This window comes from Micropterus salmoides, unplaced genomic scaffold (assembly GCF_014851395.1).
Source record: "Micropterus salmoides isolate LMB-PRFRI ecotype aquatic unplaced genomic scaffold, ASM1485139v1 Ms_hic_scaffold_4, whole genome shotgun sequence".
NCBI lineage: Eukaryota > Metazoa > Chordata > Actinopteri > Centrarchiformes > Centrarchidae > Micropterus > Micropterus salmoides.
Window position 1 is genome coordinate 23,594,831 of NW_024043372.1, and position 13,011 is coordinate 23,607,841.

General features: G+C 41.8%; 1 protein-coding gene across 1 annotated transcript in view; it reads right to left on the reverse strand.

Moving 5' to 3' along the window:
• LOC119886152 (zinc finger protein 385A-like) overlaps positions 1 to 13,011 on the reverse strand; it is a 30,167-nt gene that overhangs the window by 14,224 nt on the left and 2,932 nt on the right. Inside the window, exon 2 of the mRNA XM_038696701.1 lies at positions 894 to 1,039. Within this exon, the coding sequence (XP_038552629.1) occupies positions 894 to 1,039 (146 nt within the window). The remainder of the gene's footprint in view (positions 1 to 893; positions 1,040 to 13,011) is intronic.

The window sequence follows — 13,011 nt, forward strand, 5'->3', positions numbered from 1 at the left end:
AATCCTCGTGAGTCAGGCCTGATACCAGCTCTCTAGATAACTCCCAGAGCTCCATGCTCCACAAAAGTTTCTGTCCAAACTGGAACAAACTGTGTTTGAAACAATAAACACAGCAATCAAGTGTTTTTTGTCAGTTTGCCCTTGTCTTTGTCCTTTCAGTCTCTGCAGCTTCTCAAGACGAGCAGACTGATCAGGCTCTGAATAAAGACTCACACCGAGCTGCAGCCTACTGTCACTGGAGGACAGCAGTGTTGCGGACTTGACTTTACTGTGTGGACAGAGAGTGATTTGGATTTAGGTGCTCTGGCATTAGTGGACACACTCAATGTCCTCACTGAAGCAGGATGAATCATTAACCTGAGGAAGGGTCATTTTGCCTGGATGCATGAATATGAGCTCGGTAATGTGTGTGTGTGTGTGTGTGTGTGTGTGTGTGTGTGTGCGTGTGCGTGTGTGTGTGTGCGTGTGGGATGGGGGGGTGCACGTGCATCCCTGTTTGTCGCCACGCTGACCTTCACATGAAACCCAATCTGGAAATGAGAAGGAGCCATAGAAAATACTGAGTATAGAGAACACAGCCTGTGCCTCTCATACAATTGATTAGCTGTAACTCGTTTTATTGCAGTAAAACACTCGCCTGGGCATTTTCTCAATTATGCTGAAACTCACTGCTGAATAAAAAGCAAACAGCTGTCACCTTATCGTCTTAGATTATACAGTATAAATCCTCAGCTCTTTATTGCTTGTCTTTACTCAGGAGGAAACGCTCCAAACCCACAGCTGAATTCCAGCTGTCTTCTCCTAAGTGATACAAGATGATAAGAAATCCCAGACACCATGTGTGCACACATGTGGATTCATGCTCGTGTGCAGGTACGTCTGTGAGCACTCACTGTGTTAAAGTTGTGGAAGAGGCCGATGCTGGCCGGGTGAGGCGACTCCAGGGGGAACTGAAGGAAGGGCTTCATATCCAGTGGGGCTTGGATGACAGGTGGGCTCCTGAGGAAGGCAGGGACCGGCCCAGGTCGGTTTACACTTCCTGGGGTTGATGCACAAAACAGGAACATTGGACATCAAGGATAATGTAGAGAATCACATGCTGCAATCAGTGCACAAGGTTTGTTTAATGACAAGATGAATACAACTAGCTGCATCTGAATAGTTAAGACATTTTGGGAAATAAGCTTTCGTGCTGAGATGCTGATGAGAAGATTGATACAGCTCTTGTGTACATATGAAGCTTCTGCCGGCAGCTGGTTAGCTTAGCTAAGTCTGGAAACAGCTAGCCCGACTCTGTCCAAAGATAACAACATCTGCCTGCCAGCACCACTACAGCAGGGATTTGCTTACTCCGACCTGAAAATGTGACCCACGTGAATCATGCAGATACATAAAAAATATTTTAGGATGGAGGATTTGAGGACATCTATAGGCTGAAGAGTGTGATATGCACGATTATGTTTGTTTACGTTCAGCTCGAACCCAACCTTCCGATTTTAAAAGGACTGCGGTGAAGGAGACTGGCGCCATCTTGGTTTGGCAGAATTATGTGTGAGTTGACTAAGTGAGCATGCACATTTATTTGCCGTGCTGTGCTTGTACTAACTTAAGTTAACCCCTAGCTAATGAAACAGGTGTCCTCGGTTTGTCTGACTATTTGTGTGACTATCTGTTTTGTGCAAGGCAGAAAAACCTAAATGTTAAAATTTAAATGTTTCAATTGCAAAGATATAGCTATAGCTAAAAGTTAGTTAAAATTGAACTACATTGTTATCTGTATCTAAAGCACTTATGGGTTGGTTAATGCCAGTAAATAGTTGGCACTATTCGGTGCCACCAACTACTTTAAAGTAAAATTTACCCTTAGCTAAACCACGCCCCCCTTAGTTACTGTTGCTAAGTCCTACAGATTTTTTTCTCAGCACTGCCACTGTTTATTACTGCACTCCCTGGAGAAATATTTTCTAATTTTTGGAAAAAGCAATCTCAGAGAGAAGCAGACAGTTTTGCAGTTGCATTATACATTTGAAGGTTTAATTCAGGCTGTCAAACTGATGTGAAAAAATAAAGACAGAAGCTAAAACCTACCGATCACAGAGTAAAAGTGACCCACCGTATTATCTGACTATTGAGAAACAGGACAACGATATTGAGGATCAACATTGTTCCTGTACAGCTGGGTAATGTTAGGTCTTTGTACACTTTTACATCATTAAAAGCAGAACAGTAGGGCTTTATAACATTACATTCAGTAGTAAGTTAGCTAGTGTTAGCTAACTAACATTACATTAGGTTTGTTTTAGGTTTTAGAAAGGGAATAAATCGTACTTCTCCTTTCAACCTCTCTGCGTAGCGACTGTAACTATTACAAGTGCCCCAGGAACCATCTCTTGAAAAAATACGGGAAAAGAAAGCTAGAAAACGACGCCTTTCGCATACCAGTCAATGGAGCGCAACCATGAAAGTGTCGGACCTCAGTTAGAGTGAGTCCTATACTGCACTGTGATTGGCCAGCTGCGTATTCAGGGTGTGGCTTAGCAAAGCGTCAATTGTACATTCTCTGAAACAGTGGAAAGCCCACTTCTTGCTTACTGTGCTGTGCTTACGCAGCTGTTAGCCGCCAGCTAACAACACAGGGAAAAAAGTATGAGCAGGTTTTGATGCTTTGTTTTAAAGATACTTTATTTTTCACATACACATACATGTCGCAAGATTCATCCTCTGCATTTAACCCATCCCTGGGAGCATTATTGTATGATTATTGTATAATTGTCTGGCAATAATCATACAATAATGAGTCTAAAATAAAAAAATAAAAAAACGCAATTTCTCTTATTTACAAGATGTGCCACAATAGGGTGACCAGATGTCCCTGTTTTTAACTGTGTGTTAGTCATAGACTGTATAACGTGTTAACAGACCTGAAATCAGATTTTACATGGCCAGAAACTGATTCTTGTCCGCGGGAGCGCACGCAGCATGTAATGGTATAGCCCAATCTCTTATAAATAATAATAAATAAACATCACTTTATGTCCGTGGTAATAGCAAAGGTTTGTCTTTTAACAGAATAATCACATTTGTTGCCAAATAAGGGTTTGCAGTCTGTAACGTAACCAGGCATGACATTTCCGTGATTATAGGCAATAAGCCTGTTGTTGCTGATGAAACGTGTTTGGTAGGCCTCTGTCTAATATCCTTGTTTATATTTGAAAAACTGAATGCAGGCTAGCCTATAATTAACATGACTTATTGCTGAGTTATATATAAAATAAAGACATGATCTCTTTTGCAATTATCCTTATTAGCCTACTCTACATTATCTAACTTGCTGTGTACCGACCAATCCAGTCCTTTTTTACCTGTTGAAATACCTTTGAATGGCCAATACAACCTATATAATGCAGTATTTCACTTGCCAGAAAGTGATTGCAGCCTCTACTTGTTAACCGAAAGGTAGTTTCTGCCCTGAAATGACTTCATTATATTCATGAGGGTTATATTTGATAGATTATAACTCACCTAGTACTTTTTACCTCTTAAAATACCTTTAAATGGCCAAAACAATACATAAAATGCAGTATTCTACTTGCCAGAAAGGGATTGCAGCCTCTAGGCTACTTATTGACTGAAAGCTAGTTTCTGCCTCAAAATGACTTGATTTCATTTGGAAGAGTTATATTTGACAGATTATAAAACCAAAAATGTCCCCGGTTTTCATTTCAGAAATCTGGTCACCTTATGCCACAATCAACAACATAATTCACAGAAAAGCTTGTGCAAGCAGCGGCCAGTTTATACTTAACATCACGAAAAACCCACCACTGCGTTTTCTGGTCAGCCACTGTACAGTGCCTGGGAACCAGATTGAAATGCAGTGTCTGGTCAAATGACTCTGACTGGAGAACATACCTAACCTCTGTACACCCCGAGGAAACCCATGCAAACTCCACAGAGAAAGGCTGGGACGACCGAGGTTCAAACCCGGGACCTTCTTGCTGTGAGGCCACAGCACTAGGTGCACTAGGCCACCATGTTGTCCGTGTTTCCGTATGTCTTAGTTACTTTCTATAGTCAGGGCCGAATTGTTTTTCTGTCCACTGTTCTCGATCAGCACTACAGGGCAGAGCTCTCTGTATTTTCCTGTTTTTTGTTGAGCACATAATCACTAATTAATTCATTAAATCTTGTTTGTCTAATCCATACAAAAATGGGGGACTTCTTCTTGGCCAGGAGTAGTAACAGTGCAGTCCAGCACACCAGCCTCCTTAAAACCATGTGCTGTTTGTGTGCTTTGTGGTTTTTGAATGGATTAAACAAATGAGAAATAAAATGTTAATGAATAGGCTGTATAGGTGCTAGTAGGTTATTTTTTTTTACCTTTGAACAGAGCCAGGCTAGCTGTTTTACCCCAATTCCAGTCTTTGTGCTAAACTAAGCTGAGCAGCTCCTGGTTATAGCCTCATAAGTACTGTTACAGACAGACATGAGAGTGGTATTGATCTTCTCATCTAACTCTCGGCAAGAATGCAAATAATAATATTTCCCAAAATGTTAACGTATTTCTCTAAAGCTAAGGATCATATCAGATTGAGTACCAGCTGTCCTTCTCTATATAACAAAAACATCTAATACTCCCCCTTCTCATCTTCTGCGTCATTTCCCCACATTGAGCCCCACTACCCACCACCTTTCCTCTCTCTGCTTCTCTTGCTCACTTTTCTCTCAGTAGTAGCTCAGAAGAGGTGAATGTCTGCACTTGGAGTCTTCTGTGATGGGCAGGAGGCTAAGCTCCTTAAGCCTCGCAGCTGGGGTGCTGCAGATATCCGCCTTTTCTCCATTTCTCCCTCTGTTTCTCTCTCACCAACCACAGTTTTCTATCTCCATTTCATGGTCCCTTATGCTGTCTGTCTGCCTCTGTAGCCCTCATCTGTTCTTCTCCTCACTCCAGCACCAGTCCTTCTAGCTGTGTTGTTCCTCCTCATGCTCTTTCTGTTTTGCTCTGTCCTTTCCACTTCTGCTTCCCGTAGTTATTCTTCTCTTTAATGTAGCAGCAGGGTGCTTCAGGCCCAATCTGGCTATGCAGAGAGAATTTGTATAATCTTTTCTCCTGAGATTATATGCAATCATCCTCCTTTATTGCCACAGCTTTGTGATGACTACTTAACAATTTTGTTACATTTGAAAGGAAAAACTGGTCACTTGTCACAACGAGGGGGGAAAAAGCCTATTTTGGTAACAGCAGAGGAGGCTCCTTTCACTGACAGCAGGGGAGACGTAAAGAATGTGCTGTCAGGATCAGAAATAGATGGAGGGGAAAGTCTCTCCTTCTGGCATTCCTCTTTGGAGCGTTTCAGTCCTTGGGAGGCAGTGGCAGCTGAAGCTCAGCTGCAGCTACTGTAATTTGCGCTTTCGCATATGCAGCATCAGAAGGAAGTGAAATAAGATATAAAACTAGAGGTCATGATTTAAATGTCCTTCAGACATGCCATGAATCCCACAGCTCACATGGCAGCCATTATCACCTCTAGAAAAACCAGCAACATCGAAGTTTGTACAGAATTAAAGAATTACCAGCGGTAATAACACACCTTAGTTCACACCAACATACGAACTTGTAGGAATGAGTGAACGCTCCACACCAGATATCATGATGGACTGAGTATAAGCAATAGCAAGATAAAAATAGGTTTTAATTAAAAGCAATCTGTGAATATTCTTAAATGATAAGGATGGTGATATTCTTTATTTTTGTTGTTTCGTGGAATTTGAAGACAATGAATTCCATGAAAATACCCAAGCTAACAACGTGTTAGTCCATCTTTTAATACTTTCTGACTTCTCCAGCCTGGCTGTTGCTCTCCACCCTGAACCCATTAGTTCCTCCTGAAGATGTAAATCTTTAAAAATATGTTTAATTAAATTTAAATAAAGGCTATATTATTTCGCAGAAACAGCAGGACACCATAGTTTGTAGAAAACATTAGTCAAGCAGGAGTAAATAGTGCATTTGTTGGGGGCTGTTTTCAGCTATGGATTAATAAACTATAGTGAATAAACAGGATGATGTTGACTCAAAAAAACCCAGAGGGCCCATGTTTATAGCAGTAAAAGTATGTTTCATTCACTGCAACAGAGGTGTTTTTTAAATTTTTGGAGAACAATGTAGCTCTGTGGCAGAGAAATTCAGGCTTTAGCACATATGATTAATTCATTAATAATTTTAGTCTTTTTGTGAGATTTGTTGAAGAAAAATACAGAGAATTACCGATCTTTTAAATTCAAGGTACATTTTGTGAATTATTTCTTATATCTGGTTACTGTGTCAAAAACAAAAACAGAAATTTCTTAGAGGCAATTAAACTTGTGGTTAACAAAGCATATAGAGGGACAATAATGTTTCAGCTTTATGGATTGGCTCAGAGGTGTCATCAGTGTGTTTGCTCTTTGGTTAGTGAAGAGTATTCCTCACGCTTCTGGTAAATCCACAGCTCACCTGTAAAGGTCAAGGCATGTCTGCTGTTGTACATATTTATATATATATATATACATGCACATACATATATATATGAGTGATGTATTTCACGTTTCCACACTTTGTTTTCAGGGTCATATTCGGCACTATCCCACAACAGCTCGATGCGGTGTGAGTTTAGCAGCAGCATCCCCTGACCTATCCTTCTCCAGAGTGATTTACAATGACATCAGATAAGTGAACGCCATGACTCTTCAACAGCGACTGTGCAGGGAGGGGTTGCATTGATTGGACACATTCTGAGGAGCGTTAAAGTGTTAAAGTGCTGCCAAACTCTATAAATCCAAGTCTCAACGTCTATTGACGCTTCTCTTCAGTAAAATGAACAGACAGCGGCGTCTCACCCAGCCCCTCATCTTACTGCCTTTTTTTTTATAATGCAAATGTTTGGGCGAGAAAAAGATCAATGCCTGTGTAATAGCTTATTGAATTTTTGTGTAGATTGTGAGAGAGAGGTAGTTGGACAGAAATGAAGAGACGTGGGGGGGGGGGGGACAGACAACCAGAGACAGAATCTTATTGTCGCAGTGGATTTCACAAACCCTGCATGTGCACGCACAGGCATGCGCACACCAATATGCTGTGACTAAGGCCTCTTAAATTGGCAATTCATTTAGCCAATTTAGGTTTAATGATCTCAGAGGTAATGTCAATGTCAGTGACGTCGCTGGAGTCTCTCTGTATTCCCTGCCTGCCTCCATCTTTGTGCCTCCATGATTGGACCAGGAGCGAAGGGGACAGGAGACTGGACGACATGCTGTCTAACAGAATGAAGTCTGATGAGAGGCAGAAGCACTGCAGGGTCCCACCAAAAAGACGGGAGAAAAAAAGGAAAGAAATGCAGCCACCTTTAGTACCAGGCTCCATAGCTTCACACTCAAGTGGACTGGCTCAGCACATGATGCCACACACCTCACATCTGCATCTAAATGGGCTGCTGTGCACAGAAGACTCTGAAATGAGCTTCTCTGTCCCCCCCCCCCTGTTTTGTGACAGGAATGCTGAGCTGCCACACTTTGTTATTAGGAGACATTATAACCAGCTCTTATCCAAAATAAATGCTTTAACTGATGTGTTGCATCAGCTCACTCCCATGTGTTTTAAATGCAATGCAACTGAGGGTCTAACCTTTGAAGAGACATGAAGAGTGCTAACTTTGTCCTGATTGCAGGGGAAAGATGGCTCTGTCTTAGTGTCGCACACTGCTACTGTGAAGGACTGAGCATGAAATCCAATTTACTGCAGCTCAGCTTACCCTCAAGTCAAAGGCAGCTATTTCAACCTAAGCGGGAGGGGGGCAGGCGACAATGCATACACATTCACACACAAACCTTTGTAGTCTCTCTAAAAGGAGTAACTTACAGGCTCAACACTGATTAATGTTGTGTTTGTCTGTGTGAGATCTGGACAGTGAGGAAAGGACACGGTGAAGAGGAGAGCTGAGTGCTGGTGAAGGAGAACACAGTTGATTTCAGCCTGCACTTTGTTTTAATGATAGATGCTCTGCGCCCCAGTGGCCAGGCTTAAATGCCACCTCCCGGAGAACTCACAGAAGTCCTCTTTCACTGGAAATATGTGTGTGTGTGTGTGTGTGTATGTGTGTGTGTTTTTATGCAGTGCTCTTGAGATCAGCTTCTGCAGCCCAACTCTCTCATTTCATGCAGTATTTGTGATTAATGAAGACTTTTGTTTTCCCCTACAGATTTTGCACTGCTACCATCATCATTATGCAATGACACATTCCTTTGTTGGGACTTTTCCCTGCCAACAATTTCCCATGAAAAATTCTGTCTGTGTTTCCATAGTGTCTGATTGTGAAATATCATAAAGAGGTGAAAACTCCCTGATTGGCAAGGAACTGGAGGTGACTAAGAGGAGCTTGGTAGGAAATAATGCCAACGAGGCTGAATGGATGGAGTCGATTGAGCGAGGAAAAGAGGTCTGGACGAGGAGGGGAGATGAGGTGGAAAGAGAAGGAAAGCATCGAGGAGGGGGAGGGAGCCGCATGTTTTGAGGTGAGTCCAAGGTGACAAGAGGAGGTAAAGAGCCATGTTAACCTGCAGGTTAATGTTCAGAAGACGTGCCATCTGCTAACCGAAGAAAGAACTACAGCATATGACATATTGTACTGTACATGTGTTAAAAATCTCACGGTTACATCGTCAAAGTGGTGAAAGCGGTCCTGTCGGTACAGTTGCTTGTAAGGGTTAACCTTTGGCTGTCACATGCAAAGTGTCATATGCACATGAACAATTTTGGGTTATTTTGTTGTTAACTTGTTTTTGGCATCCACACAAATCCTGAGTTGGTAATATGGGTCATGTATGGGCAATTTTGTTTGTGTTGCTGTCAGTTTGTTTGGTTGCGAGCAAGGTTGCAGAATTTTATTACATGCACTATTCTGTGTTTGCATCATATGAGACAGGAGTTAAAGAGGTCATATTATGTTCCTTTTCGGGATCATAACTTTATTTAGTGGTAGAGGTTTACATCGTTTAATTTTCATGCTCCGTTTTAAGGCTTGTGCAGACTACAAGACTTTCAGCATTGGTCGATGGCAGTGCGGTTCAGACAACACAACTTGCCCTCTTGTGATGGGAGTCTTGAAGTCGTTGCGTTCACACTACATGACTGATCGGTGACAGGGGGTCACACACTACACCAGCTGCGACCCACTCTGTCACCCAATGCTGGTCTCCAAACCAGGTTTTGTCATGAACAATGTTGGGCAAGTTACTCAGAAATTGTAATATATTACTAGTTACTTATTACTCCATAAAAAGTAATTTTATTACTTTACTTATTACTGGGTGATGAAAGTAACTAGGTACGTTACTAGTTAAGTTACTATATTACTTTCCACAGAATGACAGCGTTGGACAGGTTTGTGCGGGGGTGTTAACGAGAGAGGGAGAGAGAGAGAGAGAGAGAGAGAGAGAGAGCTAGGAGGTGCTGCACGAATATATGCTCCTCAATACAGCTCCTTAATTATTTTTTTTTTAAATATCCCTAGTAAAAATTTGGAAAATCAATATGTGGCGGTCGATGTTGATAATTATCCAAATTATAGGCTAATTATGGGAAACACTGCTTTTCCTACCACCCCCCTTCATCCCCAAACAAAGTCTCTCCCGACTTTTTTACTAACATCATATCCATAACAGCAGCAAGGAGTGTGGTTTTTACAAAGCATATAGCCTAGGCCTAACATTTCTTAACGCCACCGGCTGAAACAAAAAAATTAAAGCAAGTAAATCCCGACTTTTAAACACGGTTTTACTGCACATGTAGCCTATTTATAAGAGCAGTATTCAGCAGTTACAAAACGTTATGGTAAGTACCACTCTCTCCCTACGAGTCCAAGCATCAGTGATTGCCGGAGTTTCTTTCAGTAAGTTTCACGTCGCTGTGCTGCTTCAGCAGATGGTTCAATAAATCAGATGTAGAATTGTTCGCGGTTGAAAGCTTTTTGTTGGTCGCACTGAGTTTACACTAGACAACAATGACACAATAATGGCAGCAGCTACTTACAGCTGTGGACAGAACGCCTCTCCCTCTCGCTCTCCTTTCTTCCTTTAGTATTTGGCTATCAGCGGACATGAACAACAAAGTCAGGTCGAGCTGAGTTGTCGCACAGTCGTGGATCGTTAAGGATGGCGCGTTCAGTAACGAGTAGGCTAACGCAGCGTTACTTGCCTCAGTAACTAGTAATGGTATTACCGTTTTAGAAAAGTAATTAGTTACACTACTTAGTTACTGAAAAAAGTAATGCTATTACTGTAACGCGTTACTGCCCAACACTGGTCATGAAAACACACAAAAGTGAAACGGGAAAAGATGCGAACCTACACACAAAACAGCTGTTGTTTGTTATTATAAAGATACCAATTATAAAGACAAAGAGTATGGGTGAAAGAATGGATTAGCACACGCAGGTAGCAGGGATTGTCTGAGCTACATAGAGCTGGAGGTAAGTAAAAAGTGTTCTGTAGTGAAAAAGTAGCTGCCTGCTGTCATTGGCTGGATGTCGAGTCGGCCGACTCCTCCAGATATTTGGCATGTTAGATATCTGGCTGGCATCGGCGATGTGTCAGCAATGTGTCGGGGAGCTATTTTGATGCGTCGTTGAGTAGTTCATAACAACTGGTGACCACAGATCAATCACTGATTTACCACAGATCACAGCCCGACGGTCGCCAAGCTCTCCAACTGGCAAATCGGGCTTAGTGTGAACTAGGCTTTAGCAACGGAGTGAAGCATCTCACTTCTGTTTGATCTTTATTGGGAGTTGCACAAGTGCACTAGCAAGTTAAGGAATACTAGCCAATCAGAAGCAGAGTAAGGCGGTCCCGACAAGCCAGTAAACACAGCTGCGGTTCAGCCATATTTGTTCCTGAACCAGCTTCGCAACCTAGACTGGACCAAGAGTTTTAGAGTGGGGAGTTATTCATTTGTAACAAATGATCAAATGATCACTCATACGTAACATTTTAACTGTCGCTACATCACAATAACAACTTTATGTCTACTGATGGGTATGTAACGTTATTTTAATTTCATATTTAGGCGGGCCACACTAGCCTAGACGAGCATTAAGACAGGTGTTACAAAGTGACTCAGATAGGTTACAAAAGTAAAGGCTGGACAACAACTGAGCTGTTTCCAGGCAGTTCAGGAGCAGTGTTTTCTGTGGGAGATGGTAACTCCCTTTGGTGTGGGCTTTTTTGTACTTTACTTACTTACAAACTTATTACATACACAATGAAGATAAACGGAAAGGGAAAGGAATGGGAAAAAGCCAAAAAGCACAATATGACCTCTTTAAGTAGTTTTTTTGCCTTGAGTTATCCAAGTGAATTTGACTGTTGTCTGTTTTTATTTGTACCAAACAGCCAATGTGACACTTGTACAGACATTAGTAGTAGCTAGCAACTTGACCTATACGACCCTATGTGTGCGCATGTTTGTGTTCATCTCCTCATCTCTAAAAAAGACAAGTGTTTCTGCTAGTAAAATGTGTCAGGAAGCTGTAGAAGGCAAGCTCTGCCCCGAACAACATCACTCTTACAGCTGTGTGTTTCTTAAATATCCAGAACAGAGCCGGTGAGTAAAATATGATCATAACCAATAGACAAACATAGAAAGGTTAACACCTAGGTTGATAAATACGGGAATTTCCCTGGTAGACGGTAAAGATTTCATTTTAGCCGTATATTTATGAAGCATAGTTATATCGATATAATCCATCTGTGCCAGTGAGTTCTGGGCAGTTGCGTGAATGTTAAAATGCTGAATGCTGGGGAGCTTTTGTTTCATAAAGGGGCTTGTGTATATCTGCCTATCTGTATTTGTCCTCTCAGGCTTCAGCTCTTTTGGAGGTGTTGGAACATCCTGAACCTGGCTGCCAACTTCCTCTTTCATCACACAGCAGTCATGGTGTGGCATAGTTTGAGGTGAACAGAGAGCACTGCCGCATGAAACCACGCAGAGCAAAGAAAGGCACATTAGGAGATCCACCATGTCAACATGACCTGCAGCCCAGCCCCACATTATTATTCTGTTTGTCAAACCATTTACACACCTGCTGGGAGCTGGAAGAACACCCTACTGCAGATACAGACTGACAGAAACCTGAGCATGTAAAGTACACAAGCAAACACACAAAGCCACATGTGCAAAAAGGGTGAACACACGTACACGACAATGGCATCAAACGTAAAGAAGCCAGGTGCAACTCCTTATCATTTTATACAATAGAGAACACACAAAGGCAATGAATGCTTGGTCTTCGATAAACAGAAAACTCTAAATAGAACAAAATGAGGATGTATGCAGCTGAACTACATATAGCATTTTTCCCGCAGAAGCAAAAATTACAGGCTATATTTTGGGAACTGATTGGAGTCTGAAGAGCAGAGTGTGGTTTAATGCTATAGCTTGGTCTTGAAGCAACACGCAAGGATTACGCAGGGTACGAGTCGGGCTGGTGGCTCAGCTTGGTCATATCTTCAGGACAATAACCAACAAACAACAAAGAGATTTTATGATCAACCTGTGAGCCCTTTTGCCCCTTGATCGTGTACATGACAGAAGTGTTATGTGCTGCAGGTTCCAAGGCCCTCTACTTTTAAGTCCTCCAAATTAAATGACAAATATGTTTTTTGTCAATTCCAACACAACATACATGAACAATTTCTGATCTGACACCCAGATCAGCAGGACATCATAATTTGCCTCCCATTCATGGTCCCCAGAGAACACATCCTAATTCTCTGGAGATCCCCTGATGTTTTATCTAGCGAGATCTGAGATTTTTGGTTTTAAGGGAAATATCTCCAAGGAATATGGGATGGATTGCCATGAAATATTGGACAGATTTAATAAACCCAGAGGATAAACCCTAATAACCTTTTCTCTTGCGCAATCAGCAGGTCAAAGTTTTCATTTATATTGCAAAATATCCATGACTTTGGTGA